The sequence below is a fragment of the Rhineura floridana genome, chromosome 10 (genome assembly GCF_030035675.1).
Source record: "Rhineura floridana isolate rRhiFlo1 chromosome 10, rRhiFlo1.hap2, whole genome shotgun sequence".
Taxonomy (NCBI): Eukaryota; Metazoa; Chordata; class Lepidosauria; order Squamata; family Rhineuridae; genus Rhineura; species Rhineura floridana.
In genome coordinates, this window is record NC_084489.1 from 67,821,731 (window position 1) to 67,847,783 (window position 26,053).

At 42.0% G+C, this 26,053-nt stretch overlaps 1 protein-coding gene across 2 annotated transcripts in view; it reads right to left on the minus strand.

The window, feature by feature from the left end:
* NRP1 (neuropilin 1) overlaps positions 1 to 26,053 on the minus strand; it is a 214,205-nt gene that overhangs the window by 50,308 nt on the left and 137,844 nt on the right. For both annotated transcript variants that reach the window (XM_061587883.1, XM_061587882.1), the window contains exon 7: positions 4,583 to 4,741. In XM_061587883.1, the coding sequence (XP_061443867.1) occupies positions 4,583 to 4,741 (159 nt within the window). The remainder of the gene's footprint in view (positions 1 to 4,582; positions 4,742 to 26,053) is intronic.

Here is a 26,053-nt window from a genome sequence, read left to right on the forward strand (position 1 = left end):
ATGCTTTACAACTGCTTCAACATTTCTGATACATTAGAGCAAAAAGCAAACAGAAATCAGTTTGCTAATCCTAATTTAAACAAACTCTGAGCATGTTTAGTTGTGCATTTTAAACTTACCTAAATCATAGCACCACTATGAATACTGGAATAAAATGAGGTTTACTTCTGCTGCCTTAATGCTAAACACATAATTTACTTGGGAATAAGCACCATTTTGTTATAGAAAAGGATAATATATTTTTATTAATAAAATGAGCATCTGTAACCATGTGTATATATAAAACACATGTTTGTTTGTTTATTTGTTTGTTTGTTTATATCCTACTCTTCCTCCCAGGAAAACCCAGGAGGACAAACAAAAACACTAAAAATGCTATAAAACATCATAAAAACAGACATTATATACGAAGAAACAAAGGATGGTGCAGTGGCCAGTAGCCCAACTGCAAGCCCATGCTGGCTCAAGTGTAGACATTGGGTCTGATTGCTGCTGCCCCCATCACTTGATGTTTTCTGGTGGGGCAGAGGCATGGAACTGTCCTCCTGACACTGGCATTGCTACAGCTTACTTGGACAATTCATGGATAGCACAGGGTGGTGTTGAGGTGAGGGTTGCATGGTTGTATTGGCAGAGACCATATGACATACCCACCAGTGTGTCTGCAGAACCCTGACCACACTCCCAACCCACCTCAGCACCATCCAAGTAAGCAGCAGCTACACTGGTGTTGGGAGAGTGGCTCCATGGATCTGCCCACCACACCATCTGCTACTGATTCTGGGTGGGTCATTTTGGCGGATTCCCAAGGTTGACCTGGCTGCATCACTGATCATGGCACTGCCCATTTGCTGGTCATAACACATCAGTTGAAGCCCAGTGCTACAGCTAACGATATAGCCAAGAAAGACAGAAGGTTAGTGTTTGTCTTCACACTTAATCTCCTCTTAGAACGTCCTTGTTCCTGTTTCTATTTATCTTTTTTATTGTTTATTCATTTGAATCCTGCCTTTCACCCTGTTGGCCTATAAGGCAGTTCACATAATAATAATTAATGTACACACTAATTAGGAGTAAATCCCACTGAGCTCAATGGAACTTACTTCTGAGTAGACATCTATAGGATTGTGCTTTAAGAACACAAAAAACAGCATCCTGTTTTCCTCAGTGATCAACAAGATGCCTCTGGGAAGCCTGTAAGCAGGACTTGAAGGAAGTTGCCCTCTTCTGCTGTTGCTTCCCAGAAACTAGGATTCAGTGGGATATTATAAAGTCACTAAACTACCAAATTATACATCACAACCCCCTAAAGACATTGGGTAGTATTCAACATAGTGCTAAACCAGTGTTCTGTCAGCTAAAGGATTAGCACTAGCGCAATGGGACTTCCCCCACTCTTCCCTACCCAGTTGGGTTCCCCCAAGCATCCAAAGCCGATTTGGGGAGGGGATGTGCAGAGGAAGGGCAGCGGGGGAAGTCCCATTGTGCTAGTGGTAATGCTTGTAATGGTGGGACATGTTAGTTGAATACCACCCAAAATAAAAACAGCACTAAAACAGGATAGTAAAAATTCCTAGACACCAGCAACCAAGCATCTTTCACTTAAGCTTTCTTCCCCGATAAAAGTGAGCAGCTGATGCAGTTTTCACAGTGAACTGCTGATGCACAGTGATGCCCTGAATAAATTTCTGCTATCATTTTAGATTACGAGTCACCGACATGGCACCCATGGGTGCACTGGCACTCTTGAGGGTATCCCCTGGCACCACAAAGCCTCCGAGCCCCCCCCCACTCACATGTTTGTCATGATATGGCTATGGTGGTTATCTTTTTGTCCCTTGAAAAGTACAAAGGAGGCAGTTGACTCACACTTCTTTCAAGAGGAAGGTTTTTCAAGACTCAGATTAATTCTGCTGGATCCAGTTTTCATCCAGGTCTCTTGGAAAAGCTAAAGACATGCATGCACACTTTTTCTCTTTCTGTCTTGTGGGGAGAGGGCAACTGATTTGGGGGAAGAAGGGACAGATGTGACCAGAGGGGATGGTGCCCATAGCAGTTGGTCAAAAATCCAGAAGTGTCCATGACCCTAAAAGGACTGGCTGCTAAAATAATGACATTTTCCCCACATTCAGAGGGAAATGACATTCCACTGGCTCAAGACATACCTGTTTAGACTATTATTATTATTATTATTATTATTATTTATTAAACTTATATACCGCCCGACTAGCGATAGCTCTCTGGGCGGTTAACATAAAATACAATAAAATTACAGAATCTGTTACAACAAGCATATAAAAACAACACAGTCTAAAATCAAATTACAAACATTAGACTAAAATTAAAATGCCTCAGAGAAGAGAAAGGTTTTAACTTGGCGCCGAAAAGATGATAGTGTCGGCGCCAAGCGCACCTCCTCGGGGAGACTGTTCCACAATTTGGGGGCCGCCACTGAGAAGGCCCTAGATCTCGTCACCACCCTCCGGGCCTCCCTATGCGTTGGGACCCGGAGGAGGGCCTTCGTAGTACACCGTAGTGTACGAGCCGGTTCGTATTGGGAGAGGCGTTCCAACAGATATCGTGGTCCCGCGCCGTATAAGGCTTTATAGGTTAACATCAACACTTTGAATCTGGCCCGGAAGCATATTGGCAGCCAGTGCAGGCAAGCCAGCACAGGTGTTATATGCTCAGACCGCTTAGTTCTTGTTAGCAGCCTGGCCGCCGCATTTTGCACTAGCTGTAGCTTCTGAACCGTCTTCAAAGGTAGCCCTACGTAAAGCGCGTTGCAGTAGTCCAAACGCGAGGTTACCAGAGCATGTACTACTGATGTAAGGTCCTCCTTACTCAGATAGGGACGTAGCTGGGCTACCAACCGAAGTTGGTAGAACGCATTCCGTGCCACCGAGGCTACATGAGCCTCAAGTGAGAGGGAAGAGTCTAAAACGACTCCCAGACTATGAACCTGTTCCTTTAGGGGGAGTGTAACCCCGTCCAGGACAGGGTATATATCTACCATCTGATCGAAGAAACCCTCCACCAACAGCATCTCAGTCTTATCAGGATTGAGTTTCAGCTTGTTAGTTCTCATCCAGTCCATTGTCGCGGCCAGGCAACGGTTCAGCACATCGACCGCCTCACCTGAAGAAGATGAAAAGGAGAAGTAGAGCTGCGTGTCATCAGTGTACTGATTACAACGCACTCCAAAACTCCTGATGACCGCACCCAACGGCTTCATATAGATGTTAAAGAGCATGGGAGACAAAACCGAACCCTGCGGGACCCCACATTGGAGAACCCACGGTGTCGAGCAATGTTCCCCAAGCACTATCTTCTGGAGACGGTCCGCCAAGTAGGAGCAGAACCACTGCCAAGCAGTGCCTCCAACTCCCAACTCCACAAGCCTCTCCAGAAGGATACCATGGTCGATGGTATCAAAAGCCGCTGAGAGATCAAGGAGAATCAACAGAGTTACACTCCCTCTGTCTCTCTCCCGACATAGGTCATCAAACAGGGCGACCAAGGCCGTCTCAGTGCCAAAACCAGGCCTGAAGCCCGATTGACAAGCATTTCTCTGACCTCCTGACTCGAATCTCCTGTTTTGGTTGTTGATTTAACTGCTCTAACTGTTAGGCTCTTTTAATGGGCTTGTTTATTATACTGTATATTTTAGTTAAGGATGTTTTAACATAGCTGTTTTACTATGTATTTTTAATAGCTGTATTTTAATAATTGGTAGCTGTATTTTTATAATTGGTTTTATTCTTATTTTGCTGTTGGTTTCTATTCGTTTGTGAACCATCTTGGTATTTCTTCTTTAAATGAAAGGAAGTATAGACATTAATTTAATAAATAAATAAATAAATAAATAAATAAATAAATAAATAAATAAATAAATAAATAAATAAATAAATAAATAACAACCATGTCTTAGATGTTAAGCAGCATTGATTGAAGTGACGGGTGATGAAAGCTAGGCAGTGGTGTCAAATAACCACTGGAAAGAACATGTAATATTGCCATGGCATGAGCTTTTATGGACTAATAAAATGGACATTTCCGAACAATAAAAACTTGGGAAAGACTGAAAAACACTGGGCATGACAATCCACACAAAACAAAACACTCCTAACTCCCATCAATTTCAATGGGATAGACAGGCATGTATTTAAAGCTGTCTTGCTGTAATCTGTTGGGACTTAAAAGTACCTCGCTTTGGCTAAATCATGCCCAATAGATTTTTCTGTTACAACAACAGAACTTTTTACTAGTTGGATTACTATTTGCCTATTGTCTATTCATGCATGACATATTGGGGTAAGAAAGAAAAACTATTGTGGGGAAGGCGGGCTGTGAAATTATAATGTAAGAAGAAACCTTGGGTGTTACAGTATGCCGTAAGTCCAGCTCTGTAGTAGCTTGAGAGTTTCTCTCTGCTTTTGATTATCTACTAAAATAAGCAATATGGGTAGAACTGGCTGACTCCAAGCATCCAATTTTTTTTAAAAAAGCCATGAATAACTGCACTAATAAAGCACTTTAGAAATCCAAGGATAGTTAAAGGTGTTAAGTTGAAAAGCCCTACCAAAGGTTTATTATTTCCATCTTTAACTGAAATCCAGTCTTCTCCATTGGAGCTAGTATCCACTCGGTATGTTTTCAAATAGTATACTCTCTTAGTTTCTTTTGAGATGGCTCCCTGGGTCCCGATGGCAGAAACAAAGCGGAGAAGGCCCAAGTCCACCTGCAAGAAGAGTAGAAGAAGAAAAATGCAGATAAATGGAAAATCATTATAGATCCTAATGCTTCACACCCTGATCCAGCAATCTCTTTCTAAATGTGGTATGGCAGAACACATGGGAACAGGTAGAAGAAAGTGTCCTCTGAATGTGGGAAAAATGGTCAAATTCAACATGTGTGGGAACTGACATGGGAGCTTGCTGCATGTGGAAAATGAGAGGATGGCCCCACTGCTTTGCCTTCACATAAGCAAGACTTTATGGTGTAAGTGGCACAGCACATGCGGTCTATCTACTTATTTCTGCATTGCACAGATTATCTGACTCAGCATCTAGTTGCAAGCCGCTATCTACCTGTGATCTGTATGCCTGATGCCTTCGACTTGGCTTAGATTGGAAGAGCCATGTGTGATATTGATATGTTGCATGCAAATAGAGCTTCAAATGAGTTTTTTTAATTGCTGTTTTCTTTCTGTGCTTACAGCCTCTCCCTTCCAGTTGCAAATCTGCCCTCCCTGATGCTGAAACTCAAGGGACCTCCTGAAGCAGCACTCCATAGAGTGTAAGGGGATACTGCTGAAAAGTAAAATCAACAAGTTCCCCATCTAGTTTTCATGAAAACACTTTGTATGCATGTACAGGCCTCTTTAAATCCCAGCTGCTAATACTATGCATATTGTCTTCATCATACAGAACTATTTTTTTATGCACAGTCCTCTGTAGATTAGACATCCAACATATTGTTATGTTATGATTTATTTTCATTCTGCTTTTTGGCCCGAAGGACCAGATATATAGAACGTTGCATTTTGTGTGTTTTAAATGGTCACTTAAGGGAAGGGGGAAAAACCTCCCCATAAGAACATGTGTTCCTGTACTACTATTACACAACTAAGTATAGTTCTTATAACTACATGATAACATTTGCTTGACTAACAAGGTGTATACACTTAAGTATCTGAATTTCTAAAGTATCACTGTAATGCAAAGTTCAATATTTTCTTTCTCCTTAAAATGTGGCATTTTAGGACCTGCTACTTGTTCCTGATGAAGCTCTCTTTAGTAAGTTTCTGTCCAAACACTGGCCAGACATTCATTGGGTGCTTTTGCTCTGCTTGTGTTAAATTGCCTCCTGCATATCACAGGCTTTTTAATTATTTTTGAAACATGCAGGATGCAGATTGTATGTCTCTAGTGTCCCACAAGCATCCTTTTTCCTGGAAGTATGTCATACATACAAAGCCAGGGTGGAGTGGAGTGGGTGGGAGAATGGGTTAAATCAACATACTCTGCATTTGCTTAGGGAAAATGTGAAGGAAGCCCTACTGAAGACAGAAGGGCTGCAATTTAGATATGCATGGATAATATACAAAAGCCACTTAGAAGCTGGATGTCCTGAGGCACAGAGATTTGGAGGGTGGGGGAAAGAGTGCTGATTTCTGGTGCCTTTGGTGATGCTTTTTAAGGCTAGTAAAACCCAGTCTTGCATTTTAGCACCATTTGTACATATTCATACTTGTGTCTGAATATACAGAATGAGAGAACTGTTTATATTCACTAGAAAGAAATTAATTCATCAATTAAAGATATTCATGACCCCCCCAAAGTTCCCATGATTCCTGTTTGATTCTGTGTTTACCCGAACTCACCTCCTTCCAACAGGCCACCACCATTGGTAGTGGGTGGGATCGGAGCATTCACAGCCCCCTTGAGCACTTGAGGTAGAAAGGCGGTATAGGAATGTTTTAGTAAATTCAACTGCAATCCTAACCCTCCAACCTTGTCCCCCCCATGGGTATTGTGGTGAGGCAGACCTGCTGCTGCACCTGCAGCCAGCTTTTAACGGTGGGCATGGTAGAATGTATATGTTTGTATGAGTGTGTGGGAGGATGATTGGGTCTGATCTGGCACAAAGATCAGGTCCAGATTGGGGTCAATGCTGTAGCCCAATGGCAGGGAGACCGGCTAAAGAGCCAGCAGATACCAGGCTGGCTCAGCCCTGCCCCCTTCCTTGGAATGCCACATTTTGGGGTGTTCTGTTGATGAGGATACTGCCAGCACACTTCCCCTTGCCTGCTCATTTGGCAAGCAGGAAAGGGAGGCTGCCGCTGATGCTTGCATGCATCACTCCTTCATCAGTGGCTGGCAGGAAGGACACCTCTGCTCAATCCAATCTCTCCCCTGCAACAGCCCTTTCTGCTGTCTATTCTGCTAGTTCCAAAATGGGTACATCACAAAATTAGTCATCCTTTAACACAGGTTGCCTGCTGCATTGTTTACTGGGGGCACTGCTGTGGCCTTGCTTTCCTCCAACTGAGAGGTATGCCTGGGATGGTAACTTATGCAGGAGCACAGGAGACAGGCTCCCTTTGAGAGTGCAAAGCGTTCTGGATATGAAGGGGAAGCATTGCCTCCAATCCTAATTCATCAAAAAAGTGTGCTTCAGCTGTCGAAACGTTTGTCAAGCACTGATATACAGTTTGAATTGTGTGAAGTTATGGTCAGGAAGTTCTTGCTCTTAAAAGGGAGGGCAGGGGGAGAGAAGAGATGTGCAGTGTTTCCTCCACTGGTTTCCTCCAGTGAAAAGCAGCCTTGGAGGCTGGAAGAACACTGGGGGATGGGCTGCTCAACCCTTTCCCCTTCTGCTGTCTGTCTGCTCAGAATCACTCCCCCGACAGCTGCTTTTCCACTCATGAGGGAAAAAGATTTAGGATCCCACAAGAATTGTTTCCACTGGAAATAAGCTATATGTCCCAAAGCAAAGGTGGGACAGCTGGGGAGGGAAGCATTTTTTAGTAGATTAATGGTAGGAAAGGGTTAATCCCCATCCCCTCTGTTGCTCTCCTACTCTTCATTACAGTCTCTAGGGCTGCTTTTCATTAAAAAAAACAAATCAAGGGGAGGGAGAATCATGCCACTGAGCATCATGTGTTGTTTGGCCCAGAGAACAATCTGAAGGTTAATGGGGAGAGAGTCTGCATTACGGTGCAGAGCAATCTCAACTTAAGTTGAAATGCTCTCCAAATTGTACGCTGCTGATTGTGAAGAGTGCTGCATTTTTGAGTCACGTCCAGTTATGACATTCAATTCCACGATGAAGGACTCTCAAAAATCTAAAAGACCAAGGGAATGCAGTGCTGAGTTACTTAAATGAAATGCTTTTCTTAAAAAATTCAAACAGCTCTTCAGTTTTGAAATGATTAGGATCCCAAGCTCACACTGTTCAAAGTGATTTGAAATGCCTCTAAATGGGATTTTCATGTGGGTGTTGTTTTTTCTTCTCCTCTTTTATCTCCCTTCTTTTTTTTTTAATTAACAATCAATAAGTGCTTCATTTTGAGTGAAGTCAAGCGATGGTCTATTATGAAAGTTCTACAAATTAAAATCCATACTAAAACTTAGCATTTAAGAAGGGGAAGGGAAATGGCTGCTTCTACAGGATCCAGTTGTCTGACATGCCATCATAATGTCACAGTAATTAAGAATTTGCCTTACTGCAGCAGATGATGTGCAATACCACAATAACAAAATTTCAAAATAAAATAAAACACTTTGGAAATGTGTAAGAAGTCCTGCCGTGCTTCTCAATTGACTGGTGTTCATTCCCACTATAGATGCTTTTGTTAGCAATACGGAAGGTGCAGTCCTAAGCATATTCCCTCTCACATCATTCCCATGGTCACTGTATCTTATTGTAACTAAGCAAGCCTTCCTCAACCTTGGATCCCCATAGGATGCACTACAACTCCCATCATCCCTGATCATTGGCCATGCTGGCTGGGGATGATGAGAATTGTAGTGCAAAAACATCCAGAAACTTGAAGTTGTGAAAGGCTGAACTAAGCCAAAGTACGTGCAATCGAAAAGATCTCATATTGTTCCTCTGCCTATCCCCTGCCTTCATTCCCCCCTTCCTCTGTTGTTCCTGTACATCTAGTTTAGGCTGTCAGCCCCTTGGGTGTTCCTTGTAAAGCATAATGCACATAGATGGCACTATATAAATAAATAAGCTCAGGGGGACTTCTGAGTAAACATTTTAGGATTATGTTGCAAGGTGCTCGAGCAATGCATTTTTTCAATTCTACTGTTACCAATGTTCAAAGTGGTTAGAGACAAACAAGAGTGTTACAGCTATTAAGGGGGTCATTCTTGGTTGTTTGTGTGGGTGTAAGTTTTGTGTGAGCCTTTAGAAGTTATAAACTTCAGACCAGTACCTAACCAAACTGGTGGCTAGATATATCCAGAGAAAAACTCTTGTCATCAGATACAGATACTCATTGCAATAATTTCCAGAACTATCATATCTAAAAGGCTATGCCATAATTCCATTAAATGCTCAACTGCATCTTTAGGATTGTGCTTTGGGAAGAGCTCTGCTTAAACTTTCCCTGTGATCATCCATGTGTGCTCACCTTTCCCCAAAAGGCCTCTGAACATAAATGTGTAAGGTTTTCCACACCCCACCCCAAGCGTTAGAAGCCCATCTACAGTTATGACACTAATCTGATTACTTGACAGCTGTTCTCTTCTCTGCCCCCCTCAGAACTCTTCTTACTTTTCTCCTACTCTCTTCTATAAGGCATTCTACACTTTGGTTGGGAGAACTTCTGTTTCACATTAAGAAGAACAATAGAGGAATGTGATGATGAAAGACTGTACATCTGACGCCGAACTTCAAATACCCTGACAAAAAAACCCATTGCTTAAGCATTTTCATCCTTGGTGTGTGTGTGGGTGTGTGGTATTTATTTTATAGTACTACTTTTGAAAAGATTTAGCATTCTTCTGTAGCTATTACGTGAACTAGAAACTATGACAGCCAGTACAATTCAAATGTCTTTAATCTTCACCTCCAAATTTAAGGGGTTTATTCATTTGAATGTTTTCTTTCTTTTCTGCAGCCCCAAATTTGAAGTTTGAGCTTCAGCTAGGGATGGAAGGATCTGTCAGTTTCAGTCCTCTCAGTTTCTCATTTTTCCAATCTTAAATTTAGTTCTCCACATTTCTGCAGCAGTTTTTTAAAATCCTAATGAAAATTCTTTAGTATTTTAATGAGCATTTCTTCCAACACACAGTTTTGTATGCTGTTTTGACTAATCTACACATTTTTGCAAACAATTTCTTATAATGTAGTGCATTTTTGTATGTTGAAAAAAATGGAAATGGGCTGCCTTCAAGTCAATCATGACTTATGCCGACCCTATGAATAGGGTTTTCATGGTAAGCTGTATTCAGAGGTGGTTTACCATTGCCTTCCTCTGAGGCTGAGAGGCAGTGACTGGCCCAAGGTCACCCAGTAAGCTTCATGGCTGTGTGGGGATTCGAACCCTGGTCTCCCAGGTTGTAGTCCAACACTCTAACCACTCTGCCACACTGGCTCTTATCTACACTTATATTCATGTTTATGCACACTTTCCCCAAATATATGCATTTTTGTAAACATTCTTTGGCTGGAAAATTGCACTGCAAAATTTGGATGTGAGAATTCCATGGGATCAGATGGCTGTGTTTTGGCTCTCATATTAATTTCAGAAAGTGAGAATTTGATAGATTTGGCTTTAAACTCAAACTGAACCGAATTTCTCACCCATCCCTAGCTTCAACCGATGGCAACCTTGAATATGTTACTTTTAAAACTACTTACACTAATAAGTACGACTGGTAAGTACTATAAAATGACTAGTATTAGTGACTACTACAACCACAAGTTCGTACTCTCAGTACTAAAACTACTGACAGTGTACAGGACTGGAAATAAAACAAAAACTGCAGCATGGCAATGAAAGACAAAAAAAAGTTGTTCCTGCTTTTTCCATCAGGCTTCTTATTTGGGCCCAGTGAAAGCAAACTGGCTGGTGATGGCTCTTTATACAATAGAATGGCATTCCCACCTTGGAGTGGGGGCGGGTTTGCCCTCACCTGATATGAGCGAAGAAGACTTGGGTGTTCTACTTCCGACTGGATGAGGGAGTGGGGTGAGTTTATGACATACCTCAGGGGGTGGGAGGGGAGTGGTTGTATTTAATACTGCTCTGCCTCCTTAATTCTTGTCTGCATGCTTGATCGCGCCCTCCCTCCCTCCCTCCCTAATGTAGTGTGGGCTTAACCGGTCGCCAATGGGGCCAAGTAGGAATTTTTTTGTTGGGACCCACTTTTAGGAGCCCTTCACGTTTTGCCTACTTTATACTGTTGGGATGATTCGTTTAGCTTTCAGGGAGTAGTGTGGTGGTGGCCAGTTTTGGCATTGAGTTCGGGCAGGTGAGGAATTTGGTGGAGGGCGAGGTAGGTATTCTGAGGCATTATGGGGTAAGGACGCCCCTCAGGAATCTTGCAGGAATCCAGTCTGCAGATAACTGGCAGGTGCCCATGTGGATTGTCATGCACATTGGGGTGAACTCGTGTACAGCGGGGCCAGGGTGCGCATGGCAAACCGCTACCAAGGTTCATTTGTCAAGGAGGGAGTCTTAGCCCATATCCTTGCATAAGAACCTGCAGCTATCAGCTGTGATTCATGCCCAGGGGACTGGGGGGATTCCATCCCCACCAGAATAGTGCAATTTCTCACCTGCCTGTGGGTTATATATGCAGTTTATTTATTATGATTGGCTATGTTAGAATTCTGATTTGGATTATGCCACATCTCACAAGTCTTCTTTGGGATGTGTGGGGGCAAAGATTGTTTCCCAGTATTCCACAGTGATTCCTGGCAGCCGGTAGATGTATTTTTATAGCTTTTATCTTAAATGCTGCAGGTAGAATGGCATGGAAAGGTCTATATACACTAGGCCTACACATTCACCATCTGCCATGTAAGGCCCTCAAATAAGGGGCTTGATAAATGTCCTATATTTATCTTCTTCTGCCTGGCACGGACTGGGAAATGTGGGCAAGGAAACACCAAGCACTTGAGAGGTAAAAATAAATGGCTAGTGGGCTATGTTCTGCTTGGTGGGGCACTAAGTTGTGCAGGTCTGGTGATCACATTTCATTTACAATACTTTCAGCAGGAGGGTAAAGTAGCATATTTGGCTACTATGTAGCAAATCATATCATAAACAGACAAAAACAACTGGTTAAAGACCTGTGTGCAATGCACAGGCCATGCAATGAATCTTCCTGCTTCCTATAATCATACAAACATAACCAAGCCCATAAATGCAAAGGTCTCATTTTTGAAATGAAAATCTGTTGTGTACAATAAAACATAGTCCACTGAGACTGCAGTGGCAAGGGAGCAGTTGTTACTAGCCTTTCTAACACCCTCACTTTAGGTTTGTCTGTTCTGCCTGAGAAAATAAAAGATGAAGGGCTGAAGTTTGATTAACAGGAAGCTTTTTGTTTGTGAGCATGTCTTGTGACTTGGAAAACTGCAGAATCTGTTATTTGACCCATATGCTGAAAAGTCAATATTTTTAGAGGACTGTGTCATTTCCTTAGATAGCAAGCACTGATCTGTGTCCAATTAACCATTATGGTACATTATTGCTCTGCTTTCTGTTGCACTACTCATGCTTAGGATCGACTACCATTTTAGACCATCAAGATATCACCTTTTTGAATTTTGGTTGGGTTTGATTCTATGGTGCTCACATGCCACAATGTGGCCTCACTTTGTGCCCTGACGTGCCACTTCCACACACACACACACACACACACACACTTGTGAATGCTTCAAGCTTGTGCCTTTTAGTCAGGACTAGGGATGGATGAATCTGTCAATCTTGGTTTCTCTTAGTTTACCAATCTTAAATTCAGTCCTCCATATTTCTTCAGCAATTTGCATTTAAAAAAAAATCCTCATGAAAATTCATCAGCATTTTAGTAATTTCTCGTAAAAACATATTTATGTATGTAGTTTTGACTAATATACACATTTCTGCAAACAATTCCCCCATTTTTGTATGTTATTTTCACTAATATATGCATTTTTGTGCACACGTTTCCCTAACATATGCATTGTACACATTATTTGGTCAGGGAACTGCTTCACAAAATCTGCAGAAGTGCAAATTTCAAAGGATAGCTGTGTTTTGGTTCAACTATTTGTTCCAGAAGGGTGAATGATTAAAATACAAACAAAATTGAATCCCCCCCATCCCTAGTCAAACCCAATGTGTCTCTCCTAGATCAGTTGTTAAGCACAAGGATCAAATATTCAGAATCTCCAATTTCAACAGAACAAGGGAAGGAAATGTCTCCAACATTTCAGAGGTTAAAATAGGGACATGCTTGTTAACACCTCAGTCCTCATACCAACGTTAATTGTAGCAAATCTAGAAATGCAGGGTCCCTTCATGATAGTCATAGCCACACACCCTTTTTTGCTGCTGGGTTGAAAGTGTAATCCTTATTAATGCCAGGCCTGGCCTCCAAGAGGTCTTCTGTATCTTTAAAAGTTGTGCAGGGGGAAGGGAGAATTCCACCTTGTGGTTTTTCTTGTTACAGTGTTGCAAAAACACCTGCACTTGGCTGACTTTCTCTTCTCCTAAAGATACAGGATCAGTCTCAGGCCAGGAACCTGGGAACCCTAAAGCTGAGGGAAGTGGACAGTGGAGTCATCCATTACTGGCTCCTCCCAGCACCTCATTTGTCATGAGGAGGCTGCCCTTTATTGGACTCTGGTGTCTTAAATGTGACCAGCCAGTCCACATCCTTCCTCCATTACTGCTTGCTAGTTGAGCCTCTGTAAGTGAGAGAAGACAAAGTTCTGGTTCATATTCAGCCCTGAACTGAGGACCACTTCCTATGCTGGCTCTTTTGCTTTCTTTACAGCAGTGGGGGAAGCCTCAGGCCCGGAGGCCAAATGTGGCCCTTCAGTCCTCTCTATCTGGCCCTTGCAATTCTTCTAGGCTATGCCAAGGCCACACCCCTCATAAGCCTTGCTCTGCACTCTCTTTGTGTGCTTTTGGCTGGCTGGGATGTGCCCTTGAAGTGTGATTATGCCTTTTGCTTGCCTGGTAGGGGAGATACGTGTGGGTGTCAACAAACTTTTGCGTGGCTGGAATGTAGCCTACTGTACAGATGTAAGGCCACACCATTGCTCTGTCTACTTTTGCCTCTAGCTGCACCCACTTTTGCTTGTGGCACTTCCTACCACTGACATGTGGCCCCCTGGAAGGTTAGTTGCCCACAAGGGAAAGCAGTCCTTGAGCTGACGATGATTTCCCACCCATGCTTTATAAGAAGATTACGAAACATTTATATGTGCTGTGTAATGTATGAAATGTGGTATGCCTGATTTTCTTGCTGTCAGCAGTATGCTAACCTGGCGGATGCTATGCATATACTTTTTCCTAACTATATACTTGCTGCATGGAAAATGCTTGTGTATCAAACCTCCGTGATATGATTTTCGCTTGGTGATGACATCTCTTCAGAAGGAAACAAACGCACAAAGAAGTTCTTAACAATGTTGCTTTGCTCAAGTTATGTCCCCTCACCCTTGGGATGACTTCAGAAAAATGGAAATAGTAGGAGCCTACCTCAAAGGGCTGCTGCGAGGCCCAAAGAATAAGGATTGTGAAGCAAACTACACTAGAACATGATACAGAAATGATCGATAATGACAAAAATGTGCTGTTGACTATTTTTTGTTGTTGTTTTTGGAACAGTTGCCGCTGCTGATGGAATGCAGAAAGGGCCTCTGTCACTTGTCATTGCTATGCTTTAAAGTTCTGTCACCCCCCAAAAATTAGGCGGGGAAGACCTATCTTTTTGACAGAGAAAAGATAATGTGTGTGTGTGGGCTGTGTCACATCTGGATTCATGGCACATTCTTCTACTCTTATGTTAATTTCCCCTCGCATAAATCAGAAGCAACTAATTAAAAGAGAAATATTTAATTCTGACATGTTCTTTGAACTGGCATTCCATCTGGTTCTGTTTCTGAATAGTAAAAATCTGTTGTAGCTGTAGAAATTGGCAAGCGGCCCTCTGGTAAGGGGAGACAAAAGCAACTCAGTACAGCAGGTCCATACATTAAGTGTTTCAGCTTGAGACATTTCCAGAATTCAGCATACCAAACTGCTCCAGCATGGAAAATATAAAAATTAAATGTGGAAAAAAATCCTATTCTCATCCAGGGAGAGAGTAGTGACACTAGTATACATTAGTTCAGAGCAGTATTTTTAGCATTAGCCAGCTTTTTAAAAAAGCATTTGGTTGAAAAGTTGTGTGGAATACAATACATCTCATTGAAACTAGCTAAGTGTGCTTTACGGCTTGTTTTTACTGGCCTCACAAACAAAGGAGAAATGCACTTTCAGATTCACAGTTAAGCTATACTCCATCTGCAAAACTTTTCAAACTAAATCTCAAAGTATATTATTTTCAGAGGAGTCAGAAAACGTATCCTTTTCCCTGGTTCACCTCTTGGTTGGCAACACCATAAAACCTGGACACGAAAGTACAATACATTCATACGACAAAGACTTTGTCAGCTTCAGTCCAAACCAATCAGCTTCTTATGTAATTGGAAACTTTTCTGTGGCAGGAACAGAGGCTGATTAACTCCTGGCACCTTCTAAAAAAAATTGGTTTCTGTCTACAAGGAGCACAGCTTATTGTAAAATATTACTTCTCTGAAGCCAAAAGCTTTGCTTTAGCGCCACATTAGCCTGCAAATGTACACCTAAGACATTTCACAATCACTGGGTAAACAAAAGAAATAAATGTGAATAGGCTTTCCCGCACCCCTCCATCCCCTAGAAACGCTTGCTAAGCTATAAATTATTCAGAAACTTAATACTTCTAATTAACATTTTGGAATACTTTTTTGTGATTTAGATTTTAATTTTAAACCATAGCTTAATCCTGCAGTTTGGAACGCAGACAAGTATTTAGCACAGCCTTTCTGGAATGGAATTCAGATCAGTGGAAGTTTCTTATTGAACTGTACTTTCAAAGAGGACACATTTATAGGGCTTCTAAAATCCTCAGAAGCAAGCTACAAGCACCCTACGGTCTCTGTGGATTCCTCCCATTGGAAACTGCTGTTGCACCTCTTCTGCCAGTCAATCACATTCCAGCCAAGCACAGCTTGTAGGTACAAAAGAGGGTATTTATAACTGGCTGGAATTACTGCCTTCTCAATTGGTGTCATGATAATTTAATTTCCATATTATTCATATTAACCTTGGATATGTTTTTGGATGTAGCTACACAGAGCCAAGCACTGTTAGTCTCACACTTTGATTATGCATAAGCCCTTTTCAGACTACAAAAGTCAGATATGGGCAGGTACTGCCTCTAACTTACATATGTTCATTTGAAGCTTGGAACAGAATCGATGTATATATACAACTGTATGCGTGCATAACTCTCTGCCTGAAAACAAATCAAATCCCCAGTCTCATGGAGAAAGTCCTATATGTTGTACATTCATTCACCCTATTCAGTGGCAGAACACATATTCTGCATACAGGTTCAGTCCCTGCCACCTCTGGAAGATCTGGGAAAGACCCCTTTTGAAACTCCAGAGAGCTGCCACTAGTCAGTGCATTTCACTCAGTATAAGGCAGCTGCAGTTGGAAGGCCATTCCTCAGCACAGGACGTGGCATCTCTCCATCCTTGCCCGTGATCAGCTTGGAGAGAGCTAAGCAAAAGAAGGAAGTGTGTACATACAGTATATAACTTCCCTTCCTGTCTTAACCTTCAATACGTATGTTCCAAGACTAGAGAATGCTCTGAAAATAAAGCATGCAGTTCTACTGCTGAAACGAAGAAGATCTCATTGTGTAAGCTATGCAAATGGGAGATTGCTGGAGAACCCTATATAAGCTGCTCCGGAGGAAGAGATGGGTAGAAATGTGATAAATAAACAAATATTGCTGTTCACACTGGCTTGCTGTTGAGAATAGTTCCAATGTGGTCAAAAATGGGTAGGTAGTGAGGTCTTGATAATAGTTTTGGCACCACCAAAATAAGCAGTGGAGGCTGGTTCTTTACGGCAAATAGGGCACTGCCCCACCAACCTCCATCTTCACCCAGCCAGTCCCCATGTGCCTGCCTATGAGTCAGATGGTGGATGTGCCTGTAATTGGCTCCTGTTTCATCAAATGTTGGTGCCTTTGCTTTGCACCCTACCAATCCCAATGGATACCAGCTACCACTGAAAATAAGGTAAAGTGCTTTTAATTGTCTAGATTCTAGAAAGTTTGGGAAACACTGGTCTAGAAACACAGTGATTTTTCTCTGGTTGGCCTGATACTGCCTCTTAATCCTGGCAGAATTTATTTATTTATTTATTATTAAATTTGTATACCACCCTTCCTCCCAGCAGAAGCCCAGGGCGGCAAACAAAGCACTAAAAACACTTTAAAACATCATAAAAACAGATCTTAAAATACATTAAAACAAAACAGCATTAAAAACATTTTTTAAAAAACAGCTTTAAAAAAGAGTTAAAAACATTATTTAAAAACGTATTAAGCAATTCTAACACAGACGCAGACTGGGATAGGTCTCAACCTAAAAGGCTTGTTGAAAGAGGAAAGTCTTCAAAAGGCGCCGAAAAGATAGCAGAGATGGCGCCTTCCTAATATTCAAAGGGAGGGAATTCCACAGAGTAGAATTGATCTGATCTTAATGACAGTTTTACATAGATCTGCAGCTTAACTCTAGCTCACATATTAATTGTACAAAAGGATGGGGCTTATCACAGGGACATAGAAAGCAGACTTATACCAAGTCAGATTCTTGGTCCATACAGTTCAGTACTGTCTACACTGACCAGCAGTGGCACTCCAGGGTTTCAGGCAGCCTGACCTGGAGATGCTGGAGATTGAACCTGGGACCTTCCGCATGCAAAGCAGATGCTCTATCATTGAGCTATGCGGCCCTTCCCCACCTGGGGAGTAGCTCTTTGGTTGCACTACACAAAGAATAAATCTCATCTGGTGGATTCAGCGCAGGAGGCCACACAGAAGAGAAACAACAAGATACATAGATACCAGCTGCTTCTCAGATGTTACACTTAAACATCCATCCTGAACTGGAGCCTGGTCAATATATAGATACAAGAGAGGGGCTTCAGATTGTTTAATCAATGTGGGCTCTTAAAAAAAAAAAGCTGCTGGCAACTTTTGTTCGTCCCACAGATGTTAAGTCTAGAGCAAGTCCTTTTAGGACTGCATTTTAAAACAAGGAGCACACAATAGTTTGAGGTTCATATAACATCTCTTGTGATGACAGGAAGAGATGGTAACAACAAAAACAAAAATAGGGTTGTATGAGCACAGGACATGGAATGCACTGATTCTGGAAAGACAGATAGTTAACTCATTGAAGCAAAGATCCTTTGACCTGCTACCCCATCACCATTATGAGAGAGTTGTAAAGAGGGCAAAGTTCAATGGGAGCATAAAGGAAGGGTGGAAAACACATGGACACAGGCAGTGAACGACCAGACAGCAAGAGACTTAATGGGACATGGTATGGGCTGGATAAGACTCACATGGCCTCTGAACTGCTCCACCTTATATCACAGTGCAGATGTGGAAACTAGTCTGGGCAAAAATACGTAACTGAGCCTAAATGTGATGGCAAGATGCTGTGTAATTAAATCCGCAGAGTAGCAGATGTTATGCTATCAGCTCTTACTTGGCTCCCCGCAGTGTCTTCACACCCTGTTCTGCTCCTGCAAACAACCTACTATCACTTTTCCATTCTTCCTCAGGCTTGAACAGTGTCTCCATTTCAGACTGTGAACTTGTTTGTCCCCCTTTTATCTTTTGGCCCCAGTGCTTGAAAAACTCATCTTGTCAAGGCTGCCAACACCCTGAACTTCTGACATGTAGAAACTAGGGCTGCAAAATTTCGTTTCTGGCTGAGCTTCTTCGTCTTTAAGAGCTGCAAAACAGATTTTCCAATCGCTGTATCTCCTAGCTGGGAAAAATTTGCACCTGGTGAATTTCTACCATTGCTAAATGCACAAGACTCAGGCTGGAAAACCCAATATGAAAAAAAGGCTTTGTGATGATTTTTGTGGCAACTCAGGAGTGTGTCCAGATCTGCTGTCCAGGAATGATTTTGGGTGTTAATGATATACTTCAAATATGCAAAGTGTGAATGAGGGTTCCTTCACAGAACCTATCTACTGAGCATTTGCCCTGATTTGCTTGCTCAAATAGCTGACACCAAGGTTTCCAGTCTTTAGACCCTGTCCACTCCTAGCATGTGGCTTCCTGGAGGGTTGTCCATGAAGGAATGTGGCCCCAAGGCTGAAAAAGTTTCCTTACCACTGTTCTAGACTCTCAGCCCTGTATGGTTTGCTTGCAGAAGGTACCGGATGAAATCCCTAGCATCTTCATTTCAAAAGGATAAGATAGCAGGTGATGATAAAGAGCTCTGACCGAGATCCCAAAGAATCATTGCTAGTCAGAGTGGACAATACTGGGCTAGATGGACTCTGAGTTGGAATAAGGCAGTTTCCTGTGTTCTCTCCTGAAAGAAGGAAGAAGAAGAAATGGACTGCCTTCAAGTCAATCCCTGCCTTCAAGTCAATCCCTACGGATAGGGTTTTCATGGCAAGCGGTATTCAGAGGGGGTTTACCATTGCTGTCTTCTGAGGCTGAGAGGCAGTGACTGGCCCAAGGTCACCCAGTGCGCTTCGTGGCTGTGTGGGGATTTGAACCCTGAAAAGAAATCTCTTAATCTGTTTTTTTTGTGTGGCTCTTGCACAAGTAAAGATGGAAAGCCAGCTTCATGATGCTTCCCTATCAACTGAGCAGTCAATGCTGCTTGTTATAATTTTCTGAAGTGGCATTATGAAATGTGAAATGACATGAACTGAATAGATAACTTGTGTTCATGAAAAGGCAAGGAGGGGGGGAGAGGAAATGAATTGACAGTAACCTGGCTTTCATGTCAGTGCAGTCCCTAACGATGAGTAAGCCTGACAATGACGACTGTGAACTTCTGCTCTCAGGCAGCCTTTCAAAGCCAAGGAAGACTTGGAAGCCGAGTTATTTCTAGGTTTCATCTGATCACAAACAGTTGTTGTATGATGCAGTCGGGTACTGTGCGTGCTCAAAATAAAATAAAAAACAAGAAAAAAAGCAGACACTGCATGTTTGTGGTGCATACCCCTAGGCTCTCATGTGAAGCATTCAGATAAAGCCAACCTAAACAACTGCCTGAAAGAAGAATAAACTTTCTGCAAAAAAATGTCATGCTGTGTGCCAGGCTATATACATATATAAAAATGTGTGTATGTGCCTGCCATGAAAACAGGCTGTTGTACAGATGTTAATGTGGGATGCTGTAAGATGAATTGCAGTTATTTTCGGACCTGCTGCTAGAATACATCCCTTTTGTCTCAATGTTCTGTCAGCTCCCCTTCCCCCTGCCTGCAGTTACAAAGGTATAAATATTAAAGGAATATGGATTGCTTGATCTTTGAATGGAAAAGGAAGGAAACTCCATTTGGGGGCAACTTTCATTCTGAGGAAGTACACTATACCAATAAATGCTTAAAACACAATCAATACTTTTCTTGAGAGAGAAATGTACAGCATTTTTTATGTTTTAATCAGTTCAGGCTGTTTGGAGGAATTAATATTATCAAAAAAAATGTTGTCTTAGTATAGCTTTCATGTTTTGGGGGGGTTAAAAAAGGGGAAATTAGGCTCCTCCCACTCACTGTAAAGTCTCTGTCTCCTAATTGCCACCCTGGGCACCTGCTGGGAGGAAGGGCAAGATATAAACCAAATAATAAATAAATAAAATCAGCTATTTGATGCATGATGAAAGTAGAGCCAAGAAGACTACTATAGATACATTAAAGCTAAGTTAAATACTAACAGTATAACACTTATAGTCCTAAACTCAGAAACACTTGTTTAACAACCTTCTAAGTTTTGGTGACACACAAAACAGTAAGAGAGAACTGAGAGTTCAAAGTGTAAAAAGAGAGAAAGAGAGAAATCAGACACCTTTTGGACTTTTTTCTGTCAGCGTTCTCATAATTTGTTGAAATTCATTAAAAATCAGCCATGTTCACAGAGTACCTGGAATCCTATTACTGACCTTGCCCCATACTCTGACCTTCATCTTCTGCAGTTTAAAAGCTAAAAAAATGTGTGGCCAATTTTTAATTAATTTAAGAAACTTGGCATTGAACTCAATGATAAGGCAGGGCATGCTCAGTAAGAACCAACTCTCAGTATTCTAAAAGCCAGACTCACAGCTGCTTGGCTTGGCTACACCCACACCAGACCTTTCTTTCACTTTAGACAGTCATGGCTTCACCCAAAGAATCCTGGGAAGTGTAATTTGTGAAGGGTGCTGAGAGGAGACACCTATTTCCCTGGCAGAGCACAAGTGGCCAGAGTGGTTTAACAATCAGCCACTCTGATTGAAGCTCTGTGAGGGGAACAGGGCACCTTCTAGCAACTCTCAGCACCCTTCACTAACTACACTTCTCAGGATCCTTTGGGAGAAGCCATGACTGTCTAAGTGGAATAAAGGTCTGGTGTGGAGGTGGCCAGGGACAGCGTTGGTTTAAATTTGGGTGGGAGACTGCATGTGCCTGCAGTAGAATAAAAAGGTGGGGGAAATGCTGAAAAATGATACTGTTCATAAAGTTTTCCTTTTGGAAAGGAAAGGGGCTTCCCCTCTGCTCAGTGCCCACCCACCCAATTTCCTCTCCTCCTTCCTCCCTCCCCCTCCCCTTTCTGCCCTCCTCCTCCCTGCCCCTCCTCTAGGTCATTTTCACCTATCCTAAGCATGATTGCACAGGAGTAAATTCCATTGAAGTCAAAAAGCATGCAATGATAAAACCTGCCCTCTTATCCCCTCCCTCTTGCCCCTTCCCTTCCCATTCCTTTCCAATCCCCTCCTTCCGCCTCCTCCTCCTCCTTACCCTCCCCTCCCCCTCCAATTTCCTGCTTCCCCTCCCCCATGGTTAGTTTCACCTATCTTAAGCATGATTGCATGGGAGTAAATCCCATTGAACTCAATAAGCATGCAAATGATCAAATCTGCCCTATCCTCCTTCCTCTTATCGCCTCCCTCTTGCACACGTTCCCAATTTCTTCCAAGCTACACAGGAAGTGGATTGGACTGTGGAAGACCAACTCAAATTGTGTTAGCATTTTGACAAATTTGTAGGGCAGTACAGTATCTCAGAGAGGAGGTCAGGTCTCCTGCTCGTCTGGTGCATTTACTCTAGCTGCCAATTTCCCTGCTTTTTAAAGTTTGATAGAAATATATGTTGGCTATAGGTATGTTCTTAAACTGCAAGGTTTTTTTGCCTATTAGAGAATTAAATTTATATCTCGGCCTCCTCGCAAAGGAGCCCAAGGCAGCAAACACATTTGTGATAAAACAATACCATTAAAAGTAGCTGCGTGGGATGACATATTTGATAAGGGAAGTGGGACCAGAGCGAGGATGTTTAACCTGTTCCTACCATGCTGCTTCCCTGATCTAACCCACCCATTCCAAGCTGCTATAGAGGATAATGCTTTCAGGACACACAACTCATCGTGAACACAAAAACACAACACTGCAACAGGCACACAAGCTGCTATTTGCCTCTTGGGAAAAAACATACAGGCACCCTAGAAGTACCTGCGCGTGTTTCCCCAAGCCACAATTTAATTTGCCCAAGAGTGTCCTATTCTTAAGTCAGCCACTCATGCACTCAGTGCAGATAGCAAAGGCATATTAAATGGTCTTCCTGTTACGTTTTCCACAGCTGGGGAACTGTCTTTCTCTGCAGGCTTGCCAAAGCTAAATCTTGGATATCCTTTAGAAGGACTGTAAGGCCTATTTATTTGGACTAGATTAGTTTTTGGCACCTGAGGATAAGCCAGTCCAGACCTACATGTGTGTCAATATTAACACCACTTTCAAAAATCTTCCCGCTTGCTGATGCTTCTCACAGCTGTGTCTCTGCATAGATATTACATTTTGTTCACACAAAAGTTGACAAAACATAACAACCCCCTGAAAATGAAAATACAGGTTCCGATACCCAGCATTTTTGCCATCTCTGATATGTTCTGCTCATATCTAAACGAGATAAAAGTTATGTGCTAGTGATTGTTACTGCTCTATTCCTCTTGCAAAATTGTGTGTGTGTGTGTGTGTGTGTGTGTGTGTGTGTGGTGATCAGACATGAAAAGGCATTCATTCTCCTCAATCCACACCTCACAACACTGCTACTTCCAACTGTAGAACGGGTTGGGGAACCTGTGACCCTCCAGCTGTTGCTAGACTCCAGCTTCCATCAGCCCCAGCCAGAAAGCCAATGATGAGGGACAATGGGAGCTGATCCTCATCCCCGCTGTAGATCAAACTGAAGACAAGAGTTCTCTCATGATAACGTACATGCAAAAAACCACTATTTGTGGAGTTTGTAGACAGTTGCCTCAGGATTGTTGAGTCTCACTGGAAAAGAAGAATGAACTTCTGGAGCAATAACTTAAAGAAACAGGTAGAGGATGTCAAGCTCTGGATGGAAGCATGCTTGTGATATGCTGTCCAAGCATGCAACAGTTTCCCATGTGACAAGGCATGGAAGGATCTTGGTTCTCTCAGTTTGCCATTTTTTCAGTTTTAAATACAGTTGCACATAGCTGTAGCATTTTGGGATATCTGTTTTTTAAAAAGTCCTCATGGAACTTTTTCAGCATTTTAGTGCCAATTTCTCATAATAAACACAATGTTGTATGCAATTTTGACTAATGTACACATGTTGCAAGCAATTTATCCTAATAAAATGCATTTTTGTATGTTATTTCCACTAAAATATTCATTTTATGCACATATCCCCCAATATATGCATTTTTGTAAACATTGTTTCATTGTAGAACTGTATCACAAAATTCAGATAAGTGCAAATTGCAAAGGATGGCTGTGTTTCGGTTCTCATATTGTTTCTGAAAGTGTGAATTTGATAGATTGGGCTTTAAATGTGAACTGAATCAAATTTCTCCCCCATCCCTACATGTGACTAACTGCTGAATCTCTATTATGTTAGAACTATCAACCTATTCTTTCAGAGTGGATGCTCCTGTCACCAACAGCTGTTGGTCCTGGATTTGGGAAGTTTACATCCACTGTATTCTGAAATCAATGTTTAATGCACCCCTGTAAAGGGAAAGCAAGGCTAGCCTCAGTTATGGACACAGTAGTTACATCCAGGCTGGACTATTGTAATGCACCATATGTGGGGCTGCCTTTGAAGATGACTCAGAAGTGTCAGATGCTCCAGAATGCAACTACTCAAATAACTGCTGGGGCTAGATGCTTGGATCATATTATATCAATCCTGTACAAGTTGCTGCATTGGTTGCTGACATATTGTCCAGATCTAATTCTCAGTGCAAAACCTAAATGGTTGGCATCCGGGATATTTGGAGGACTGCCTTCACCAGGGGGAGCCAATGTGGTGCTTTCCAGATGGACTCCAACATCCATCAGCCCCAGCCAGCATACCCAGTGATGGGAGCTGGAATCCAAAAACATCTGGATACATCCCTGGCCCAGAGCTTGGAAAAGTTACTTTTTTGAACTACAACTCCCATCAGCCCCAGCCAGCATGGCCACTGGATTGGGCTGATGGGAGTTGTAGTTCAAAAAAGTAACTTTTCCAAGCTCTGCCCTGGCCTATACCCACAGGTATCTGCTCATGTTTTCAGATCAGCTTCTGAAGCTCTACTCACATACCTGCCTCTAAGATCAATTAGGCTGGTGCCTAGAGAGAAGGCCTTCTCAGTGGTGGCTCCTACCTTTTAGAATTCCTTTCTCAAAGCTATATATCTGGTTCCATCAGTTTTGATTTTTAAAACAGTTTTAAAAAGTCATTTCTGCCTTTAACTGGAGGTATCATTTTATATGCTGCTGCAGGGTTTTTTCTCTCTCACTGTGTGTATTGTATTGTATTTATTTATAATTGCTCTATTATAAATTGAATTGTTCATTTTAATGTTTGTTAGTGATAAAATTTGTCAAGAAATATGGAAAACTAAACAATGCCCCACAGACTGGAAGCATTCAATATACTTCCCAATTCCAAAGAAAGGGGATCCCAGGGAATGCAGTAATTATCGAACTATTGCCTTAATATCCCATGCAATAAAGTAATGCTCAAGATTCTACAACAAAGGCCATATACGGAGTGAGAAATGCCAGATGTCCAAGCTGGATTTAGAAAGAGAAGAGGTACCAGAGATCATATCACAACCATATGTTGAATAATGGAACGGAGCAAGGAATATCAGAAGAAAATCACCCTGTGCTTTATAGATTACAGCAAAGCGTTTGACTGTGTAGATCATGAAAAACTATGGAATGCTTTAAAAGAAATGGGGGTGCCACAGCATCTGATTGTCCTGATGTGCAACCTATACTCTGGACAAGAGGCTACTGTAAGGACCGAATATGGAGAAACCGATTGGTCCTCAATCAGAAAGGGTGTGAGAAAGGGATGCATTTTATCACCCTATTTGTTTAATCTATACGCAGAACATATCATACGAAAAGCGGGATTGGACCAAGATGAAGGAGGTATGAAAATTAGAGGGAGAAATACCAATAATTTAAGATATGCAGATGATACTATATTACTAGCAGAAACCAGTAGTGATTTGAAACAAATGCTGATGAAAGTTAAAGAGGAAAGCGCAAAAGCAGGACTGCAGCTGAACATCAGAAAGACTAAAGTAATGACAACAGAAGATTTCTGTAACTTTAAAGTTGACAATGAGGACATTGAACTTGTCAAGGATTATCAATACCTCAGCACAGCCATTAAACAAATGGAGACAATACTCTAGAAATCAGAAGGCTAGGACTGGAGAGGGCAGCTATGAGAGAATAGAAAAGGTCCTCAAATGTAAAGATGTGTTACTGAACACTAAAGTCAGGATCATTCAGACCATGGTAGTCCCGCTCTCTATGTATGGATGTGAAAGTTGGACAATGAAAAAAGCGGATGAGAGAAAAATCAACTCATTTGAAATGTGGTGTTGGAGGAGAGCTTTGCACATACCATGGACTGCAAAAAAAGAAAAATAATTGGGTGTTAGAACAAATTAAACCAGAACTGTCACTAGAAGCTGAAATGATGAAACTGAGGTTATCATACTTTGGACATATCATGAGAAGACATGATTCACTAGAAAAGACAATAACGCTGGGAAAAACAGAAGGGAGTAGAAAAAGAGGAAGGCCAAACAAGAGATGGATTGATTCCATAAAAGAAGCCACAGACCTAAACTTACAAGATCTGAACAGCGTGGTTCATGACAGATGCTCTTGGAGGTCACTGATTCATAGGGTCGCCATAAGTTGTAATCGACTTGAAGGC